We start from the raw sequence: 22,584 nt of genomic DNA, 5'->3' as shown, positions 1-22,584 counted from the left end.
GATTTTTATCATCTCAAAATTAATTTTTCTGGTGAAAGAAATACGTAAATGAAGATGAAAGCCAAAATATGAAATGCCGTGGATGAATATTTACTGAGTAATCCATTATTTTGTAGAGGGGGTATAAATGGCAATTTTCACTTATGATTTTGGAGCAAAACTACAAATCAAATAAATAACTGTAGAAAGGTGTCAGCATCATTATTTTATTTGTACTCAGAGATTGGTACATCTGTTACTAAAATCAGTCGACTTTAACAATCCTTGTTGCATTATATGCCAATGGTGACAGTTCAAAAATGGGGAAAAGCACTTTTCGTGTTCTTTTTCCAAAGTTGGCGTGCCTGTAACTCAAGAAGTATTAAAGATATCTTAATATCCTTTTACATTCTGCTTCAGGACAAACATTTCTTTTTGTATCTTGATTTTTAAGGCTCTATATGGTTCAGTCCCAGAGATATGGGGCTCTCAATGTGGCTTCATGAGTAAACTGTTAAATTGTACACATTTTCAGTGTGTGGGTCACTTTGCATATAGCTGATACTTTTTGTATTTAAAGAGGAATATCTGAAGTACAAATAATGTTGAAACTAGAAATGTATCTTGTTTCCCTCTATAAAAACAATTGCATAGAGCATACCCGTTTTTAACAATGTCTGCGTGCCAAAAATACACTGAAATGGTCGTTGAATAAATAAGGTACATTTCTAGTTTCAGCATTATTTGTTCATCAGATATTCCTCTTTAAATACAATAAGCATCTGCTTTATACAAAGTGACCCACATTTGGTTTTCGACCATTGAAAATGGGTAAAATTAAACTATTTGCACATGGAGCCACATTGAGAGCCCCATATCTCCAACTTTGGAAAAAGAACACGAAAAGTGCTTTTTTCCCATTTTTGGACTGTCACCATTGGCATATAATGCAACAAGGATTGTTAAAGTCAACTGATTTTAGTAACAGATGTACCAATCTCTGAGTACAAATAAAATAATGATGCTGTCACCTTTCTACGGTTATTTATTTGATTTGTAGTTTTGCTCCAAAATCATAAGTGAAAATTGTCATTAATACCCCCTCTACAAAATAATGGATTACTCAGTAAATATTCATCAAAATCTAAATTTTGAGCTGGGGACCTCTGGTTGAGTTGACATGGAATGACCCAAAGGTAACTTTGCACACCAAAGCGTTATTGATGAAAACACGTACATGTGGTTTAAGTGGAATAATTGACAGCGTATTGTTGAATTATTGACAACTGCGATGTAACGGCCACTCCGCTTTGTGTCAAATACATTATTACCCATTGTTGATTGTGCATTAATTTCCAATAACTCAAAGGTACATCACCTTTAATTCCTAGATGTTTGTTCACAAATATTTTCCAGATGATGCACTTGTTCGCAGACGTTTCAGTAATGTATGTGTGCTTATTAGGCTTACTGTTGCAAGATTTGTTTTTCTCCCTTCTGTCTGACCTGTCAAGCTTACACGGCCTGAACTCACTCGCTTTTCTGTCGTTCTGAATTAGTGTGATTTAGGGCTGATCTGTGATGAATGACAGTGTCATTGATTTCAGTTTCTCACCTTCAGCAACCAGAACTTCAACCTTTACAGACCATCACAGACCCTGTAATGAAAGGAAAAGTCTGTCAATAAACAGTATCAGATTTCACACAATTAATAAACTATTGTGGGTAATGACAGTTTAAGAGTGTGTTTGTTAGTAACACATAAACAGTAGGACAGATGCTCAATGAACATCTGACGTTCGGCAAATAATCATCCCTGACTTTACACTTATATTTCCACTTTCTTATCTGCACACTCACTTTTTAGATCTGTTCATTTGGCTTCTGTGTGATACTAAACTCTGTGCTTATGCTTCAAAATAGAGACATACCTGTTGATACTAAATATGTCATTAGATTCACCTGCATTGGAGTTTGGACTAACTGTCTCTCTCTCTCTCTCTCTCTCTCTCTCTCTCTCTCTCTCTCCGCTGTCTGTCCAGCTGAAGAACATCGACCGTCCTCATGAGATGGAGAAAGTCCCGCGGGCGCCACACGATCGTAAGAAGGAGTGGCAGAAGATGGCATTAGGGGCGGAGCTTGCCCAAGAGGACATGAACGACAAACACCAAGACACTAACGGCGCCGCAACATACCATGACGCCAGGTGTGTGTAAACGTGTTTCTGACCTAGCTATGTTTTGGGGATGACCTCGTGACCTCAGATGTTCAAATATGGGAGGAAATAATAGTAATGTAATTCTTAATGTATTTTGTGGACTTTGCTAAGAAAAGCATCACCATTGCTTATAATAGTAGTAATTTGTGCACACTTTTAATTATTGTGCACAATAATTCTGTGGCCTTCTAGAAAGTAAAGTCTGTTAAAACATTTGTCACACTCTCACACTTGTTTATTAAATTTGTCTACTAACAATGTGCAACAGTGTATGTACTAGATGCAGACCGATATATCGGTTTTACCAATTAATCAGTACCGATAGTTGCTTTTTGGAACTATCGGTTATCGGCAAAAATCTATGTCGATAGTTTCTTTTTTCCTCATTTTTTTTATTATTCCTCATCATTAAACCTCATCTGGTGAAACATATACATATAAACTCTTCATCTGGTGAATATATAGGCTGTAAAAAGCATCATATAAGTTATCCAAGTCTATGTTATTTCAAAATAAAAGTCCTAGGTGTATTTCGGACTTGTTTAACTTTTGTGCGTCAATAAAAAAAAAGTTACTTAGAGGTCCTTTGAGGACAAAAAGGTCCATGTCAAAAAACTGCCAAAATAATATTAAATACTTTCAATGAGTTCATTTTTTTAACCAACATCAGTCCTGATCAAAACTACCAAATATTCATTCATTTTCAGGATTTTAACCCTTTAAATGCCAATTTGTTTACATAATGCCACTGTTGTTTTTTACACACACACAATTTTATCCGCATCATTTATTCAGTTGGCCTGCAGTGCTCTATAATACAGCAAACAGAGAATAGGGGAAAAGCTTGTATTTGCTCCATAGGCTAAACATGAGAAAAATGGCGCCATCTGGTGGAAAATATTACAAATGTAAATTTTGAAGCCAGGGCTCCGGAATGAAAGCATAATATCATAGAATTCATGATTTTATGCTTTAATGGCACTGGGATCAAATATTGCAGTTTTAATGGGTTTCAATGGGGACATTTTTGTCCTGAAGGTCCTGAGTGTAACTATTTTGTGTACACAGTGTATTATAGAGGTTGAAATATCAACATTCCCCCCAAAATACACACCTTTGGCAACATTTATGCTGTTGGCATTAACACAATGAAATGAAAAAGACAAAAATGTCCCGAAGTCCCCCGTAATGCACCAAATTTCAATTTTTCTAGTTATTATTGAGATTTTGTTTGCACAATTAACTGCTTTTGTTATTTTATTTATTTTGGACTATTGTAGCCTCAGTGTCTGTGCCCTTTATAGTAAGGAAAGACTACATTTATTATATCGGTTATCGGCCTTTTCCACCACGTTAGTTAAAGTCTGGGTCTGGGACAAGACTAAAACAGTCAAATCTAGACATAAAAGACATTTGAAATGTACCAAAAAATAAATGATGAAGGCCTGGTGAAAAGTTCCAGTTCAGTTTTAATGAGACCTTCAAAAAATCAATGTTTAATAAAAATCAGTCTCTGGGACATGAAGGATGTTTTGGTGAAACACACATTGTCATAGAGCCATTGATTCCCTCCCCCCACAATGCAATCTGCCAGAATTTTCAAAGAGCATTTGTGTTACTGGAGTATGAAAATCTATGAAATAAAATGTAATCTAGTCTGTGACCTTCTATCACTTTATAACCTGAGGTTTTATTCAACTGTCTCTCTTTCTCTCTCTGCTGTAGGCAAATGTATATTGATCATCTCGATGGGTCGTTCTCCCTAGCCGCACTGCCGTACTCTCAGATGAACGAACTGTTGAACCGCACGGGAGACAGAACATACGGCCGGCCGCACGAACCGCCGCCTCCACCACCAACATACCCGCCAGATTTCAAACCAACCTCAGTTATCAGGTACACGCCTTAAAATGTTGTCTAGATAGGCAGCTAACTAGGTTTTATAACAGAACTAATCTCTCTCTGTTTGTCTCTCTTTCAGTTCCAGCTCAGGTTTCTCCGACAGCGTCACTCAGTCTCCAGCCCGCACGCCAGTCTTCCTCAACTCCACTGCCCCGCCCCCTGCCCCTCCCCCTTTACCCCCACCCCCTCCTCCTCTCCCCGCCAACCAATCAGGTTTCAGAATGCGAAGTACGGCTCCGCCTCCGATCCCACCCTTACCTTCCCAGCAGCCCCCGGCCATCCCCCCTCCCCCTGCCCCCCTTCAGATTGCCCCCGGTGTCCTACACCCCGCTCCGCCTCCAGTGGCTCCACCCCTTCACTCCTCCCCCGCCCGCATACAGCAAGACAAAGCTCCGCCCACAGATGGAACTGTTTTGCCGCCGCCTCCCCCGCCTCCTCCCTTGCCACTCCCAGGAAACAGAAGCTCCTCCCCCTGCACATCCTCAGGCCCACCCATCATGCCTTCCTTCCCATCCGGAGCATTCTCATCGCCACCCACTCACTCGGGTCACGAGGTCAAGAGGTATACCTCCAACATGCCGCCAATCAGCGACGCTCGCAGCGTTCTATTGGAGGCCATCCGTAAAGGTAGGCGTTCTTTCGCATAAATGAAACTATTTATGTTAATCATAACAGACAATATTATGCAGTATTATGCAGATGCCGAAAGTAATTACAATTGATGAAGTGTTTTTTCGCAAAGGTGGTCAGGGGTACAGTTCATGTGAACTCTGGTACGGTTCGCTTCAGATATGAATGCAATTGTCTTAAATCGCAAAAGTGAACCATTATTGATAGCGTACTGTATAATTTGCATCTTTGAATAACTATCGTAACTACCGTAGTTAGAGAGCCTTTAAACTTTAATCAATTTACTCTTTAATTACTCAATTTATTGATTATTGATTATCTGAAATTAACATTGCCACTAGTGAAAACCAAATACCAAATAACAAATATTTGCATTTTTACTAGTTTTAATTCAGTTGTTGTTATCAGGACATTTTCACTAGTTACAATGTAAAAAAAAAAAACTAAAAATTTCTTTTTTTACTAGTAAGAAGTGCATTGCTGATATGTGAATTTGCAATTCCAACTAGTACTAAATTAATTATAGATATCTGTAACTGCGTTTTATACGTGAATGAATGACAGATCATTGTGAAATTCTATGAGTGAAAATTTAGTTACAGAATTATTTTTTACTAGTTCAAAATCCAATTTTAATATCAAGAATAGGGAGTTATGATAGCATAATTTTTTACATCAAGACTGAACATTTTACTTGTGCAAACCTAAATACTGATATTGAAAATTTGCATTTTCACTAGTAGTAATTCCATTGCTGATATCAAGAAATACCATTTAACTAGTGAAAATTGAATAAGAGATATCGATCATTTATTTCTTTTTTCTCCCTTTTTCTCCCCAATTTGGAATTCCCAATTCCCAATGCGCTCTAAGTCCTCATGGTGGCGTAGTGACTCAATCCAGGTGGCGGAGGATGAATCTCAGTTGCCTCCGCGTCAATCCGTGCATCTTATCACGTGACTTGTTGAGCGCGTTTCCGCAGAGACATAGCGCGTGTGGAGGCTTCACGCTATTCTCCGCGGCATCCACGCACAACTCACCACGCACCCCACCGAGAGCGAGAACTACATTATAGCGACCACGAGGAGGTTACCCCATGTGACTCTACCCTCCCTAGCAACCGGACCAATATGGTTGCTTAGGAGACCTGGCTGGAGTCACTCAGCACGCCCTAGATTTGAACTCGCGACTCTAGGGGTGGTAGTCAACGTCAATACTCGCTGAGCTACCCAGGCCCCCCCTCACTCTGCTTTCTTCACACGTAATACAATTATTCAACTCAAACAAATATTCTTTATCCATTTATGTATTGATTTGATAAACAGCAGTGATTTTAAGCCCAAACCCGTAATCGATCACCATATTTATAATTTCTACTCCTAGCAAGTACTGTTGCAATAGGCTGTATTTTATGTCAACATTGTAGGCAACGTCCGTAACCGTGCTATAACTGTAAACACACACCGTTTTAACAAGGCATGTTTGGCATGAGCACACATTGCCAAGGCAATAAGGCAATATACGCTCATGCAACCAACAAACAAGATGAGAGAATGTGTAGCAACACCAAACAAAGCGATGCCACACATTCTCACACTAAACGAAACCTGAGCGAAAATCGCGAGGCAAACGGCACGCGATGCACGCAACAGGTGACAAAAACAAGACAGGACACCTGTGCGAGAGTTCGGCCACACACACACACCCGACACCTTAGAAGTGACCAAACCTCAGCACAACGTGAAGACAGCTCACGACCCGGGCGCGCAACGCAATGCCAGTGTTCGCGAGAGCCAGACAAACTATTAACACGTGTGCATGCTGCCAAGATAACATAAGTGCGATGCACCCACGTCAATAACAAACAGACGTGGAGCACGAGTGTCCAGATCCCGACACAGACCGAAACCGAACCAGACAGGAAGTCAGGATCCAGACACCACGCTCCTCATGAAACAAGATGGACCGTAGAGCGCAAGGAATGGAAACTGCACACAGCAGTCACGCAAGGGTCTCAGGAGGTTAAACTAGATTTTTTTTTAATTTCTGCGATGTCAAACCGCGATGTAAAATGGGTTGTGAATGCCGTTTCATTTGACTGTAGTATTGATCAGAAAGAAAGAATAACATTAGCATTCTTAACTAACCTCACTGTGTTTGTCTGTCAGGTATCCAGTTGAGGAAAGTCGAGGAACAGAGGGAACAGGAGGCCAAACACGAGCGCGTAGGTAATGACGTCGCCACAATCTTGTCGCGCCGCATCGCTGTGGAGTACAGCGACTCCGAGGACGACTCAGAGTTTGATGAAGTCGACTGGATGGAATAAGAGGGGGATATCATGGGAAAAGTTTGGGAAGGATGCATATGAAATCTCAGTTAACCTTCTTCCTGATAACAACTATCCCATGAACACTTGTGTCCCTCAGTTGTCGTTTTATTCAGGACACATCAGCATTGCAGATGTCTGTATTTGATGTTCCCAGAATGCTTTTTAACCACATGTATTTCTTTTATTCACATTTGTCCGTCGTTCATTCTCAATAGGAACAACACAATAGGTTATTTTTATCGTTGTGAAGTGCTGTTTGGCGCGACCTCTTTAAATAGACAGCAGCGCCCCCTTCCAGTCACAAAAGGCAGTGGAACAAATGTTCATATCACCATCTCTTTACCTGCGGATCACAATGTGATAGATGCTTATATCATCGAAACTGTTCTTCCATTTCAATCTCACGAAACCTGTCAAGAAAATCCCTGGGTAATATTGTACACCAAAATAAAAAATAAGAAATTATATTTTGCTTAGAAACAATTAAATCGATTTCATCAATATGATGATTGTGGCAGGGCGGAGGGCGGGGCGGGGTCATGATTCTGCATACCCTAATAAGGCTGATTCTCTCAGTGCGACAGAGAGAGAGTTATGGACAGCTGTCCGACACCTGTGTGTGTGTTTGTCTTTTGGGTTAAGTTTATCATTAAACTATCATTAATATTATCAAGCCGGTTCTCGCCTCCTCCTTTCGAGAACCGGCTGTGTTACACTGGTGCCGAAACCCGGGAAGGAGGAGGGATACGGCGTAGCCTGGTCCTCGGCCACTCCTCCGCCCTCTAGTGAATGACAGCCGCACCTCCCCGGGTGGATCGGAGATGGTCCTACAGCCCCTGGCGGACGGAACGCCCTGCTGCGTTCCGGCGGACAGAAGGGGTCTCCCCCGCCACTGGCAGCGGTCCTTCTGCTCCAGGCGGTCGGCCAGGAACCCCTCCCCATTTGCGGTCGGCGGTCTCAGACCCCGCCGCATTTCAGCGGCTGGTAGGGGTCTCCTCCGCCCCTGGCAGCGGCCCTAACCGCTCCAGGAGGTTGGTTAGGAGCCCCTCCTCCCCTCAGGTGGCCGGGCTCCTCCGTCCCCAGGCGGCTGGCCGCGGCTGCTCGTGGACGGTAATGGCGAGGACTCTACTACGGCGCATCCCTCCTCCTTGCCACCAGTGTAACACTTTCAATGGAAAGGAGGAGGCGAGAACCGGCTTAACAACATAAAGAATATTTAATGATTAACTAAAACAAAAAGACAAACACATACAGGTCAGCTGCCTGTAATTCTCTCTCTCTTGCACTGCCGTCTCCAGTCGGCTTTATCCCTCTCAGGCTTAATCAGCCTAATTAGCCCTGCCACACTGATAAAATAAATAAAGTATTTAAACAGTATAGTAGTATTTGTTGTACTGCCTTTATGCTGTAGGAAATCGGCTTAATTGTCATGAAAATAATGTTAATGGTCCTAAAAATACACCTAATTTTAAATGCAAAATGTACTTTTTGTTTCTTTTGATATTTTGACCATAGTGACCTAGACATGTTTTCGTGAGTTCCATCCAAAAAGCGTATTAAAATACTGACATTTACCATAAAGGTCCTGCATATAGAGTAAATTGTAATTTATTGCATTTCTCAATTTATTTTGTTTGCCAAAACATAAGAACTGGCCTTGACGAACTTCAAAGTGAGCTTTGGGAAGCACAAAATCTTGCTTTGTATGTTCAAAAGAAGAGAAAAAAGTGATACGGGCCATCGGTTTTCAAGTTCATTGTCTTGTCTGTTCGTGTTTGGACTGAAAGGAGTTTGTTTCTTTCTTATGCCTTATGGGTTTTGTATAAATGTTGATGTGTTGATGAATGTATTGTGCTGTTACTACTTTTGCCTGCATTTCTCCAGCTGTTTCTATGTTCCAGACGGGGAGGGGATACAGACATTAAACATGATTTAAAATACTGTATACCGTGTAATGTATGTAACTGTTTAATGTAACAGTTTGCTTGAATTAATAAAAACTAATGTTGAAGGTTCTGACAGTTTGGTAGAATGTTAATTTACTTTAAAAGCTTAAAGCTCTTTGGAAGTTGACCAAGTCATCCATAATTAAGGGTTAATTAAAAAAAAAAAAAAAAAAAAAAAAAAAACGTTTTTCATGTAAGTTAACATGAACTAACCATAATACTTTTTACAGTATATTAATCTTGCTTAATGAAAATTTCAACATGATTTCTAAAAATAAAAATAAGGTATGTTTACATTAGTTATCGTACTATGAACATAAACTAACAATGAATTCCTCGCAATAAATTTACCATGGTTTTACTCAAATAAACGTATTATTTTAACCTTGATTTTAGTAGTAAAACCATAGTACTGATACAGGAATGCAAAAACTATTGTAATAAAAATCATCATTTTGTGGTTATTTTGATTTGACGGTGGTATTTGTAGTAAAACTATAGTAACCACAAGATTAATCCATAGTAAAACCATTGTTACTATATAGATACAGTGCACTGTATTAAAAGCAGTGTTTCCACTCCAAAAAAAAAAAAAAAAAAAAAAAAAACAAAAGAAAATGTTTACTTAACTTACATTTCATAGTGACTACAATATTACTATAGTAAAACCATGGTTTCCGTCAAAAAATAAATACGTAAATAAAAAAATAAAATTAATTACTATAGAAAAAACCCCCCAAAAAACATGGTAACTCCAGCTACAATATTGGTAGCACTTTATTATACGGTTACATTTGTTAACATTAGTAAATGCATCATTAATTAACAATAAACAAAATAGCTTTTACAGTATTTATTCATCTTTTTTGTCAGTTAATAAAAACAAAAATGTCATTGTTAGTTTATGTTAGTTCATGGTGCATTAATGTTAACATATACAACTTTTGATTTTAAAAATCATGTAGAAATTTGCTGTAAAAGTATTAACCTATTCAAATAGTTCATGTTAACATATGTAACCTTATTTTAAAGTGTCACCACAATATTACTATAGTAAAACCATAGTTAAACATATTTGCATAGTAAAACTATGATGCCCACAAAATTATGATTTTTGTTACCATATTTTTCCTGTATTATCACTGTGGTTTCACTACGAACATCATGATTAAAATATGGTTACTGAAGTAAAACCATTGCAAATGTATTACGAGGGAATGCAAACTATTTCAGAAATTGTCCTCTATGGGGTTCCGTACTGCACAGTATTTTACATGCATTTTACATTAAAATAATAATAAATAAAAGTTTAACTCTACTGAGACCTCTGCTGGTAAAAGCGGAGAAGCGCAACAGACACAATTCTAAATATTGCAAATCATAAAATGGCCTGTAGGTGGCGCTGCAGCATCAATAAAAGAACACGTGCACTTTGAAGCAGTGAAATGCAAAGAACAGATCAACACAGACTCGCTGCCAGCTCATGAGGTTGTTGAGATCATCAACACAAACATTCACACACTTCTCTCTTAAAACAAGGAGTTTTACTAACTAGACAGCTTTATTTGATGTCTTGATAGGCAACTTACTAGGACTGGAATTAGCTGCTTAGTTAGCACTAGACATTGCAGCAACACATGTACAGGTGTGTATTTGTGAACTTTACATTTGATCTACATTAGCCTAATCAGTTTGATCAATAAGGTGTCAGGATTTTTGAAATACATTTTTGGGTGAACTAACTATTATTGAAGCTGCACTTTATAGTAATTCTAGTTATTTCTGAAATAATATTGAATAAGCAGAAAATGAAGAGGGAATGCTGATGACGTTGTGAAGATGGTGCTGGTTGTGATGATAATAACGCTTATGTTATGAATGTGTTGTTCAGTGGGTGTGTTGCTAAGATGACTCGAGCCTGTTTAGAAATGCACAACGTTTGTGTGGGCCGAACATGAATAAAACAACCAAAAAGCATGCAAAATCCACCACAGAGACCGCAGACACTGGTCAATCAGTTACAGACAGGAGCGTAGATTCCGGGGGGATGGGGGGAGGTAACCCCCAATAATCAACACAAGCAATTACAACCCTCCTTCAAAACACATCTGAACTCATTCCATATGCATCAAAAATACCAAACTTAAGATTCTGGTAAAATGTTGGCAAAGCAAGAACAGCACAACTACTAAATAATGAACTTGAAATATATCACTAACCAGCCCTGAATGCATTGCACCATAACCGGGACCTTGGGGAACCTGAGGCGGTAATAAATACTCTATCTTCACTGTAGTGGACAGATGATTCTCACACTGTCCTCTCAGAGAGCTTAAACTGGTTGTGAAGTCCAGATCAGTGGTGATGTCACTTTAATTGAGATCAATAAATCGTAGTAGGCATCTGTCTGGCGCCATAGGAAACAGCGCAATGGCAAAGTCTATTCAGTCTACTTGGTGCCATATATGGAAAGCTTCCGGGCAGCTATTTTTCTATGTAAACAAGCGGCATACAAGCAGCACACAAGTGCAGCTCCCATCTACTTGAATGGGGAAAGAACTGAGATCTCCAAAACGGTTGGTCAAAATCACGATCAAAGAACATAATTCAAATCAGCAGTAAAATCCGATGACACAGGTTTCACAAATTGTGCTTCTTTACCTGAGATTACGCTAAAAACACAATTTTCCCGGCTTGTATAGCTCATGCGCATTCTCGAGTCGATTGACAGGCGATCTCTGAGGCGATGTCTGCATTTAAAGGTGATTGGCTTGTTTACCTGTAAGGCAGGAGTTCCTTTCTACATCCATTGGGCGTTCCAGTTTCTCCCATTTATTTTAATAGAAGTGGCCCATTGCTGCTAAATAGTCTCTGGTAATGGTCAACTTGGATCATGTGTGTCATCACACGTCAATGAACGTTTAGAGTGTTATGACAGTAAATCAAGTACTATACAACTGAATGAGGAGAGCCATAAACTGACACCTACTTGTCACATAATTGTCATAAACAGCAATTTTATCATAGTAAACTCCACACATAGTTCATTCCTGAAGGATTGTTTAGTGTAAAAATTGAAGATAAGTAGAAGAAAATAAGATGTTTCCTCAGTGTACCACTGCGTTACGCTATGTTTTCCTAACATTAAACCTTAAAGACATGGGAGAGGAGTACTAAATGTAGACATGTACTCCTCACATCTGTATTACAGATGTTAAATGCCACAAGCATTTTCACATAGCCAGTCTTTTGACTATGGGCATAAATTCTGGTCCACATTGCAGCTTAATCTGGCCAAAAACAGGCCACACTAATATGTTTTTGATTAAAAAACTCTGTTTTCAGTTACCTAACATCATTGTTTTCCAAAGTATGCAGTACTAGAGATCGTTTACAAAATGCTCAGTTTTTATTTTGAGGAAAACGTCTCCGGTTACTTATGTAACCTCGGTTCTCTGAGATGAAGGGAACAAGACACAAGACACTATAGGGAGTTCCAGAGACAGACCGAAAGGAAGGACTTTGAATTGATACGCAGTTCCCTTGAACGCGAATCTCAAAAACCATTGTGATGCGGTGCAATTGGTACATGAAAGTATGCTTCCTTCAGATCTATTGTCAAGGTGTCGAGGAGGGTTTCTTTCTCTGTGTCACGCATCTCCACAAGAGTTTGCCAAATATACCGGTTTATAACCACCAGGTTGCTCATCGCTTTGCCAATGGCCTAAGCGTTAGCTTTTTTTGCTCATTGCGCCGAATCTGTAGCAGTGCGGAGCTCTCTGAACAGCTCTGGATCGGGGTCTTGCTCATCCATTTGTTTGAGGAGCTTAGATTGAAAAACCTGAAGCACTAACTTGCTGTGGAGTGCTGAACCAGCTTGGCTCACTGCTAATTAAAGTCTTCCAGCCAGTGCGGACGTCAGTCGACATGGCTTGGAGGGGTGGGCGGGGCGGGATTTCCATCCCATGGCAGTATTATGGTAGAAGTGATCTGCGTTCACCTAAATGAGCGAAGAGTGGGTGCATGCCATGTATTTATGAGCTCCGCGTGGACCTCAGGGAAGAACGGTGCGCTCCTCCGGACCATGGTCTGTTGTCGACGGCCGGTTTGCTAAAACCATTCATCCAGGTGAGACTTTTCTGGCTCTTCTGGAGGGACCACTCAAGACCGAGCTCTTCAACCGCCCTTGCGAGGACATGAAGATGCTCCTTGTCCGTGGTGTATGCACGTTCTTCACCCTTGCTGAAGGAAGGATGCAACATCCTCCGTGGACCACTTGCCGTAAACTGCGATTGACAGAGCATCATCATCAGAGCCGCCAAACGTAATGAGGCTGTGTGCTCCAACAGAAGGCAGGAGCTCATCAGGCGAGGACGTTAGATCGGAAGTTCTGGAGGCTTGCACCACCAGGAGATCCTCCCCTAATTCTTCCAGCTCAACCTAACTGCCCTGCCGTGCCTCCTCATGTGGTGCCTCAGGACTTAATACAGAAGAGATGGGTGGGAGGGCACGAGAGGCTGGATCTTCCCTCAGAACGAGGTCAATCCTAGAGCGCAACATCACACTCACAGTGAGAGCAGTCTTTCTCCATGAGAACTACTTGTGCATGGTGCGGGCCAGGCAGTGAACACAGCTCTCATGCTCATCAGGCAGCGGGATGTGCCATTCGTATAGGGACTACATGTATCATGCAAGCGGCACTTTAGTTAATATTGTATATATATATATATATATATATATATATATATATATATATATATATATACACTGTATCTATAAAGGATAAAGTAACTCCAGCCAGAGTGCTGTGGGAAGCAGGTAGGAGTTTTGCTGAAGCGCCACACTGACCAATGACAGGCGTCTGAAGCGAAGAACCCGTTCACAGAGAGCATCTTCGACAGCGATGTGGAGAACACTTCACTGGAACACACAGGGGAGTGATAAGTCTCTCGGTGCAGGCACTGAGCACAGGCGACAAGTCGTCCTGTTCGCGTCTTGCTGAGAAGTTCCGTCCGCTGTAAGTGTGTCTTGACGGCAAAGCAGAGAGGGTTCTAAGACGAAGACACAGTTCGCAGTCTTGAAGGAAGAAAATTCTGTAGAAATGGTGACTGAGCACCGGCTTATATAGGCCAACTGCATGCCTGAATGGGTGGGGCTCAGACATTATTGCCAATCAGAGGATTGCCATGATTGTATAAGGGTTTCAGCAAGGTCGTGAAGAAGGACACTCCCCATAGTGCTTACAGCAATGTCGTGCAAATCACAGCAAATTTTACGCTATGAGACAAAAAAATATCTGACATTAGCCACATGTTAAAAATGTTGTGTCTCGTGAGCGCACACTCTGAAGGAAATTTACCTTATTTGGCTGCAGTGTGTCCTGAGGTGTCGTGGATTGTAGTGTCACCATCACTTTAATTGAGCTGTGATATGCCATAGTTATGTTTACACTGCATTTAATGATGTCAACTCTGATTTTACCTAAACTGTTTTCACGACATTCACAATAGACCTGTGTAACACACCTGTTGGACGTCTATTGGAAGGTAAAAAGTGTTGCAAAACTCGAAAGCTTGTTGATTTTGAATATGAAAATGTGTACAATAAATATTTGTTAATACACATTATGTGAGTAAACTTTGCTTTGACTTGTTCCATGCAAAGTGTGCCCAAAGATGTTATCTATGCAATCCATTTTTATTACATAATGTCCAAGGCTTGACATTAATTTTTTGGCTCACCGGCCACTGTGGCTATTGGTATTCCAAAGTCAGCGTTTTCTCTAGCCAAAATCCCCTGCCCCACAAAAACTGATAAAGGTAACTGGAGACTGTAACTGCATGTATTTCTTGGACATTTTATTTGAACAAGAATGATATGAGTTTAGCAGGACGCAGGCCTAATGATTTAAGTCACCTTTATATCTGAAGGCCAACAAGACCAGTAAGGACAGTAGTAGGATAGTACAGGAGGAAAACTTCCAATAATTTGTCCATTTGTCCATAGAAGTCCAGATGGTATCCCCTTTAACCATTCTAAATTGTACTTGCCTTCATGAAAGTTTACCATTGGGTCTACCATTTTTTTAACAGTGGCATTAATAATGAAGCAATAATCAGACCATGGATGGCTCCACATTATTACTGTGGTTAGGCTAATGTAGAGAGTCTTTCTTAAAAACATAAACTATAGTAAATCTATAGGCATGCTATTCAACTATGCAATAGAAGGCCACTCAAAATTGGACTTCCAACTTGGAAACTCAGGTGCAAGTCCTCAACTCGATTTTTCCAAGATGTCACCCAAACATGTCGGCATTCAGGTAGAAGTAGCGTCAATGAGTCAACGTTTTTACATTACATGATATTAAAACTTGTTTAGCAAACATTTGTATAGACAGGTGTGTGAAATATGGTATATTAGACTGTCTCATGATAATTGTGCACCTTGTATAGCTTCTTTTATCCTTTGCAATTTGGTTGCTTGGAGACGTCTCTGTCGACAGTCGAACACCTGCTAAACTAACGGTAGTGTTGCACTTCATGGTCGGTGATCGGGTAATATAAGTTTACCTCGTTTACTTGCTCATCACATAAAGCTCTGAACCTCAGCTCAGAGAAATCTGCAAGACAGCACGTCATTGAACTCATTAACTAAACGGTAAACAGCGTCCACTCCCACGAGAGCTCAGAGCTCATGGCTTGTGATGTACTGCCACGTCCTTGTGCGCCTACAATTTCCTGGCATCAAACGACAGCGATGTGCTCCATCAGAATTGTGCTGTGATTCAACACGGACTATTAATGTGTCTCAGAGCGAGTAAATTACAGCATTAGACTATTAGCTGTTTGTAAAAGAAGGCAGAGCGAGTTTCAGGGCTTCCCCACCCTTCAGACACCTTCACTGCCCACGCAGGGCGATAAACATGTGGGCATATGAATGTCTGTTCAAACACAGGGCAAGATAACAACCAAACACTCTGACTGTGCACAAATAAATGTGTCTGGTTTGGTTTAAGTTCTGTTTCAAAACTAAAAGAGATAGCAAAACCTATTTTAGTGACAGAATGGCAGAATGTGTTTTTTGGAAGTTGATCTTGTGTAATGTTCTACAAACAGACGATTATGTTAATATAATAAATGTTATAGCACATAATGATAGATTTGAAAAAGAAGTGTTACCATTGGTATACGTGTTGATATTTTGGAGGGTGAACCTTTAGTTACCACGTCCCATTCAAATAGCCTCCTCAAAAGTGTGTGCCGGCAGTGTTTCAGTTTACATTCAGCTTTGACTCTATTCTGATATGACATGCCCACTTTACACCATCCAATCAATTCCTGATGGATAAAATCAAGTCCCATAATTTCCTGCATATTATTCTGCTCACAATCCAGAATTAAATGGCCAGTGAGTGCAGTTTCATATTGATTTTTTCCTGATAATGTTTTATATCATTTTGATTCTGTGCTTGGCATTTGAATGGGGTCTCCAGAGACAGATACAGAAATCTAGTATATAGTCAGAAATTAAATAAAGAATATAGTCTATTAGATCTACAGAAACTTCAAGATGGTGTGAGGTTATATTGTAGATGACTTGAAAAATCGAATGGGCAAAATAAAGCAAACTAAAAGGAACTTCAAAAATCCTGAAGAATAACACAATTATTTGGACAGAAGACTTTTTTAGAACAGACTGTCAGAAAAGAGTAAATGGTGGTGAGAGGGTTTAATAGACATTACCTGCTCCAGCTGCCTTCAGTGATGATATAACTGTTGACTGAATTAATTAATGAGCGCCAAGAAACATCAAGTCATCTCAACTAAATCAAATCTCTAATAGCTCATTGAAAAGAGTCTCACAGAACAGCAGGAAATTAATTGGTGCCTCTGGAGTTTATCAAGGCCGAAAGGTGCAAAATTCATGACTGCTGGACTTTTCCTGCACTGAAACCCACAGCACATTCATCACTGCAAACAACAGGTTCTAACAGATGCAGCGAGCACAAATAGAGAAGATATTTTGTGTTTTACCTGTTATAAAAACCAGCTTGAACTGGTAGAACATGGAAGATTGTTTCTAGCTGATCCATTGCCTGGCCAAAAAACTATATTTTGTTGGTCCACCTTTAGCTTTAATTACGGCATGCTTTTGTCGTGGCATTGTCTGGACAACCTTGTGCAACATCACAACATTTATTTCCATCCAGAGTTGCACTCATTTTTGCCCGAGATCTTGTATTGATGACGGGACAGTTGAACCGCTCCATAAAGTCTTCTCCAGCACATCCCAAAGACTTTCAATGAGGTTGAGGTCAGGACTCTGTGGTGGCCAGTTCATGTGTGAAAATGATTCCTCACGCTCCCTGAACCACTCGTTCACAATTTGAGCCCGATGAATCTTGGCATTGTCGTCCTGGAATATACCCGTACCATCAGGGATGAAAAAAATCCATTGATGGGATACCTGGCAATTCAGTACATTCAGATAATCAGCTGACTTCATTTTATTGCCGCATTACGTTGCTGAGCCTTGACCTGACCAACTGAAGCAACCCTAGATCATAACACTGCCTCCAGAGGCTTGTACAGTGGGCACTATGCATGACGCGCCCATCACTTTGGAATAGGGTAAATCTGGACCCATCAGACCACATTCCCTTTTTCCATCGCTCCACAGTCCAATCTTTATGCTCCCTAGCAAATTGAAGTAGTTTTTTTCCGATTTGCCTCACTAACAAGTGGCTTTCTTGTGTCTACACAGCTGTTTAGTCCCAATCCTGTAAGTTCTCATCTCATTGTGCATGTGGAAATGCTCTTACTTTCACTATTAAACACAGCCATGAGTTCTACTGTCGATTTTTTACAATGTTACTTCACCAAGCGTTTTAGTGATCTCCAATCACGATCATTCAAGATTTTTTTCTGACCACATTTCTTCCGCAAAGCTGACGGTTCACCACTATCCTTCCAGATTTTAATAATGCGTTGGACAGTTCTTAACCCAATTCCAGTGATTTCAGCAATCCCAATAATTTGCCCCTTCTGAAACACAGTAACATCTTTTCCACGACCACGGGATACGTCTTCCGACATGGTTGTGTAAGAAATGAGAAGCTACACACTGCATCAGTTAGAGTTAAAAGAATTGTTGCCAGCTGAAACATATGAATTACTGCAATAATGATCCAATCATGGGCTCTTAAGTATCTGCTTATTTAAATCCAAAGAGCAACCTTTTTTTGGCCAGGCAGTGTAGTTAAAGCTGGTTATTAGCTAGTCAGTGCTGGTCATTAGATGGTCAAATCTGGTTATTAGCTGGCCAAAGCTAGTTAGCAGGTCAAAACTGGTCATTAGCTGGTCCAAGCTGGTTATTACCTGGTCAAAGCAGGTTAATAACTGGTCAAAGCTAGTCATTAGCTGGTCAAAGCTGGTTATTAGCTGCTCAAAGCTAGTTAGCAGGTCAAAACTGGCCATTAGCTGGTCCAAGCTGGTTATTAGCTGGTCAAAGCAGGTTAATAACTGGTCAAAGCTAGTCATTAGCTGGTCAAAGCTGGTTATTAGCTGCTCAAAGCTAGTTAGCAGGTCAAAACTGGCCATTAGCTGGTCCAAGCTGGTTATTACCTGGTCAAAGCTAGTTAGCAGGTCAAAACTGGTCATTAGCTGGTCCAAGCTGGTTATTAGCTGGTCAAAGCAGGTTAATAACTGGTCAAAGCTAGTCATTAGCTGGTCAAAGCTGGTTATTAGCTGGTCAAAGCTAGTTAGCAGGTCAAAACTGCTCATTAGCTGGTCCAAGCTGGTTATTAGCTGGTCAAAGCTAGTTAGCAGGTCAAGACTGGTCATTAGCTGGTCCAAGCTGGTTATTAGCTGGTCAAAGCAGGTTAATAACTGGTCAAAGCTAGTCATTAGCTGGTCAAAGCTGGTTATTAGCTGATCGACCAGCTAAAATGTATAAAAAAATAAAATAAAAAAACCCCAGCTTGACCACTTTAAACTGGTATGACCAGATGGACTAAGATGGTCTACCAGCTAGAAACCACCAAGTTCCAAAATGAATACCAGTTTAAGATGGATTTTCCTGCAGGGTTGTGATGTTTATGAATAACTGACTTCAAGTACAAATCTGGATACAGGCTATTTAAGTCATTATCAGAACTAGGTTGTGTATTGCATAAAATGTAATTTAATTAATGTAAGTAAACACCTTACATTGCTAATTATCTATAATTATAGAGTAAACTGTAATCCAAGAGTCATTGTTTCATGTAAAACCCAATAGGCCTAATACTTTTGGGGGACACTGCAAGTCATGCATTCATGAAAGTACGTACAGTATGATGTCAGTTTCAGTTATTTCTGAGTGTGTAAATGTGCCCGATTTGAAAAATCTGCATCTGCAATGTGACATTACAGAACAATATTCTCATTAATCAAGTAGGCAGAGCCTTGATAGCCACAGTATTTGATTGTTTGAATAGTTTGGCACACTATTTATTTCCTTTCAGCTCTTCTAGTATTACATTTGATCCACACACACATGCACAGATAATCTCACGCTTGCAAACACACATTAATTTTGTACTAACAGCAATGAATAATCAGCTTATGTGTACTTTAGAATTTTATTTGTGTTTGTTTTGTATAAAATGTACAGTCAAGGACAACCTTACAAAATAGAAAACCCATCCCATGTAACTCTTCAAACACAAACAGCAGGCATATGCAATACTGCTTTGGCATCTAGAATTGTACAGTAAAGTGCAACATTTCAGTATAAATAATATAAATATACATTCTTGATGCAGGTTGTTGCGTGTGTCGCAAGTTTGTGTTGTTCACAGCATTTTTGAGACACTGTTCGTGGTCCAGAGTCTTTATAAAGTGCAATTGCGCAACTGACACTTAGAGCGCCGGATTCAAACTTTTACACGGACAAGCGACATGTAAAAAAGCAAGAGGAACAGGTCTACACCTCACTGGGTGATCTGGAGCGATACGAGCCGCTGGTCTTAAAACAGCCGCAGAAGAGTATGTAGATGGAGCGTTGGATCTCTGTGTTCCGGTAGGCATAAATAATAGGATTGATCATGGAGTTGTAGGTGGCAGGGAGCAGCGTTGCGTACGTGTATACCGGAGGATACTCGCGCTCCCCGACCAAACAGTATATGGCAAAGGGAAACCAACTTGCCCCAAAGGTACCCAAGATGATTGCGAGCGTGGAGATGCCCTTCTTAGTGGCAACGTAGTGTGATGTGGTGAAAAAATGTTGCTGGAGAGCGATCTGATGTGCGTGATGGCACACTATTTTACAGATCTTGAAGTAAAGACTGAGCATTAAAGCGAAAATGAAGAAGAAAGAAGTGGCGAGGATGGTTAAGTTGGTGCGCTTTAGGGGCCTAACGATGCTGCAGGTGGTTGCGTCGTCCAAGCAGTTCCATCCCAACACGGGCAGCAACCCCAAGCATAGTGACGCGCCCCACGTGCCCACCAACATCATGTGCACATAATGCAGCGTCTTTTCAGAGAAGTACGTCAAGGCATTGTAGAGGGACAGGTAGCGGTCAACAGTGATGGCGAGTAGGCTGCTGATGGAGGCAGTGAAGGAGGCCACCAGGAAGCCGACCGTGATAAGGCTGATGGTCTCAGAGGAGATCAAATACTGGAACACGAAGTTCAGAATTAATCCCATTCCAGCGAGAAGGTCGGCAGTTGCGAGGCTGCCGATCAAAATGAACATGGGATTCCTCAAGGTCGGCGTGTAGAAGATGATGGCCACCACGATGGCATTCTCACAGGCGATAACGGTACCGGAGAGGCACAACATGATGTCCCACGGGTTCATGTGGAACTCCAGGGCTGTTGAGGAGAGCGTAAGGCTCTCGTTGCCCTCAAAGGTGTCGGACTCCACCCACGAGGAGAGTGGCACCCCCGCACCGCTCTCATTGGCTGGTCCACTCTTGTTCATCTCTCAGCGAGCAACCTGGAGAGATAAGAATGAGATGCGATCACAAAAAGTACCACACAGAAAAAAACGATGAGACTCAATGGTTGAACAATGTGGACAAATGATGGTTTAAGGAGTCCGTGTTTAAAATAACTACATTAAGTTGTGTAAATCCATCAAAAAACAGAGAGATAAAAACACAAATATATCTCGATATACTTTAAAATGATTAAAGGAGCTCTCCGTGGTGCTGAAACAGAGAACTACTCTTTCCCCCAATACACAACATGAAATAACGTGTTTTGTTTGTGCAAAAACCTTATTTAAAGGTTAAACTTAAATGCAAACTCTGGTTTTAGGGTATATCTGGAAAAAACTGGGAGATTGATGAATGTCCATTTGATGGAAATCACACTTAAAATAAGATGTCAAAACGTATAAAGAAGTGCAATTCTTTTTTCAGATTCAGTCATAAAAAAGGGGTTTCATGAAGAGACAAATAAACAAACAAACAAACACAAATGTATGCTTGGACATCACTTGGAGTTCTCTGAGAGCTTTTTTCCTCATACACAATGTAAAATAACACATTTTGTTTGTGCGTAAACCTCTTAAAAAGTAGGTGTAATAATATCAAATACCAAAGTTAAACTTTTAAATGCAAACTCTGATTTAAGGGTATAATCTGGAAAAAACAGAGATGGTTGCATGTCTGTTTAATGGATATCATGCTTAAAATAAGATGTTAAACCTTATAAAGAAGTGCAATTTTAAATCAAATCATAAAAGGGGTTGCCTGAATGAATGAATAAATAAATAAACAAACATAAATCACCATAATGGCCATTATTTGGCATATGAAAATCACAAATCAAGATTGTAACACATTGTGAAAAAAAAGCATAAACATATTTAAAAGTTCAAATTTTAAACACAAGGTCTGATTTCAGTGTATAATAGTGAAAAACCACAATTGGTGCCTGATTTTCTGAGTTTTTTTAAAAAGGCACCATGTTTTTAAACATATTGAACATAAATGTGTTTAGAGGATTTCACGTTCAAAATAACATGTAAAACTATATTAAGAGATCAAATTATATCTAATATATACAGTATAAGTTACACTTTTAAATGCAAACTCTGCATGTAAGAAGTGTACTTGTATCTTTTAAAATATAAAGGGTTGCATGAAGGATAAATAACTATCCAAACACAAATCTATGTACATATCTGGTGTTTGAACATCACTGCCTGGAGCACTTCACTCTCCATGGTGCTGAAATCGAGAACTTCGCTTTTATGCATGAGTATGAACTACAAAATGAGCATTCTTTTGTTCAAAAGCAAAATGTAAAACGTACACTTTAAATATAAGCTCGCATTTTGGTTTATAATCTGGAGCAAAAACTGTGGTCGGTGTCGTGCCTTCTTCATAAGAAGGAAAATAGAAACAGAAGACTAAACTATGTGGACAAACGTCTGGGATACCGCCTTTAAATAAAGAAATACACAACTTTGTAAGAAGCTGGCGTTCGAATATCACGCCAGTTATTCCCGATCGGAGCTGTCCGTGGTGCTGAAATCGGGAACTTCGGTTTTACGCATCAATATTGATTACAAATGAGACATACAGT

General features: G+C 40.2%; 2 protein-coding genes across 2 annotated transcripts in view; one reads left to right on the top strand and one right to left on the bottom strand.

Moving 5' to 3' along the window:
- LOC127409660 (actin-binding protein WASF1-like) overlaps positions 1–9,074 on the top strand; it is an 89,110-nt gene extending 80,036 nt beyond the window's left edge. The window contains exons 7-10 of the mRNA XM_051644385.1: positions 2,022–2,185; positions 3,923–4,093; positions 4,179–4,726; positions 6,898–9,074. Coding sequence (XP_051500345.1) covers positions 2,022–2,185; positions 3,923–4,093; positions 4,179–4,726; positions 6,898–7,055 — 1,041 coding nt within the window. The 3' untranslated portion in view covers positions 7,056–9,074. The remainder of the gene's footprint in view (positions 1–2,021; positions 2,186–3,922; positions 4,094–4,178; positions 4,727–6,897) is intronic.
- Positions 9,075–19,972: 10,898 nt separating this feature from the next.
- LOC127409713 (G-protein coupled receptor 6-like) lies at positions 19,973–20,971 on the bottom strand. The gene has a single exon (XM_051644466.1). It carries the CDS (start codon positions 20,969–20,971, stop codon positions 19,973–19,975), a length of 999 nt encoding a protein of 332 aa, XP_051500426.1.
- Positions 20,972–22,584: the final 1,613 nt, after the last annotated feature.

This window comes from Myxocyprinus asiaticus, chromosome 19 (genome assembly GCF_019703515.2).
Source record: "Myxocyprinus asiaticus isolate MX2 ecotype Aquarium Trade chromosome 19, UBuf_Myxa_2, whole genome shotgun sequence".
Taxonomy (NCBI): Eukaryota; Metazoa; Chordata; class Actinopteri; order Cypriniformes; family Catostomidae; genus Myxocyprinus; species Myxocyprinus asiaticus.
This window is presented reverse-complemented; position numbering and strand designations above follow the sequence as displayed.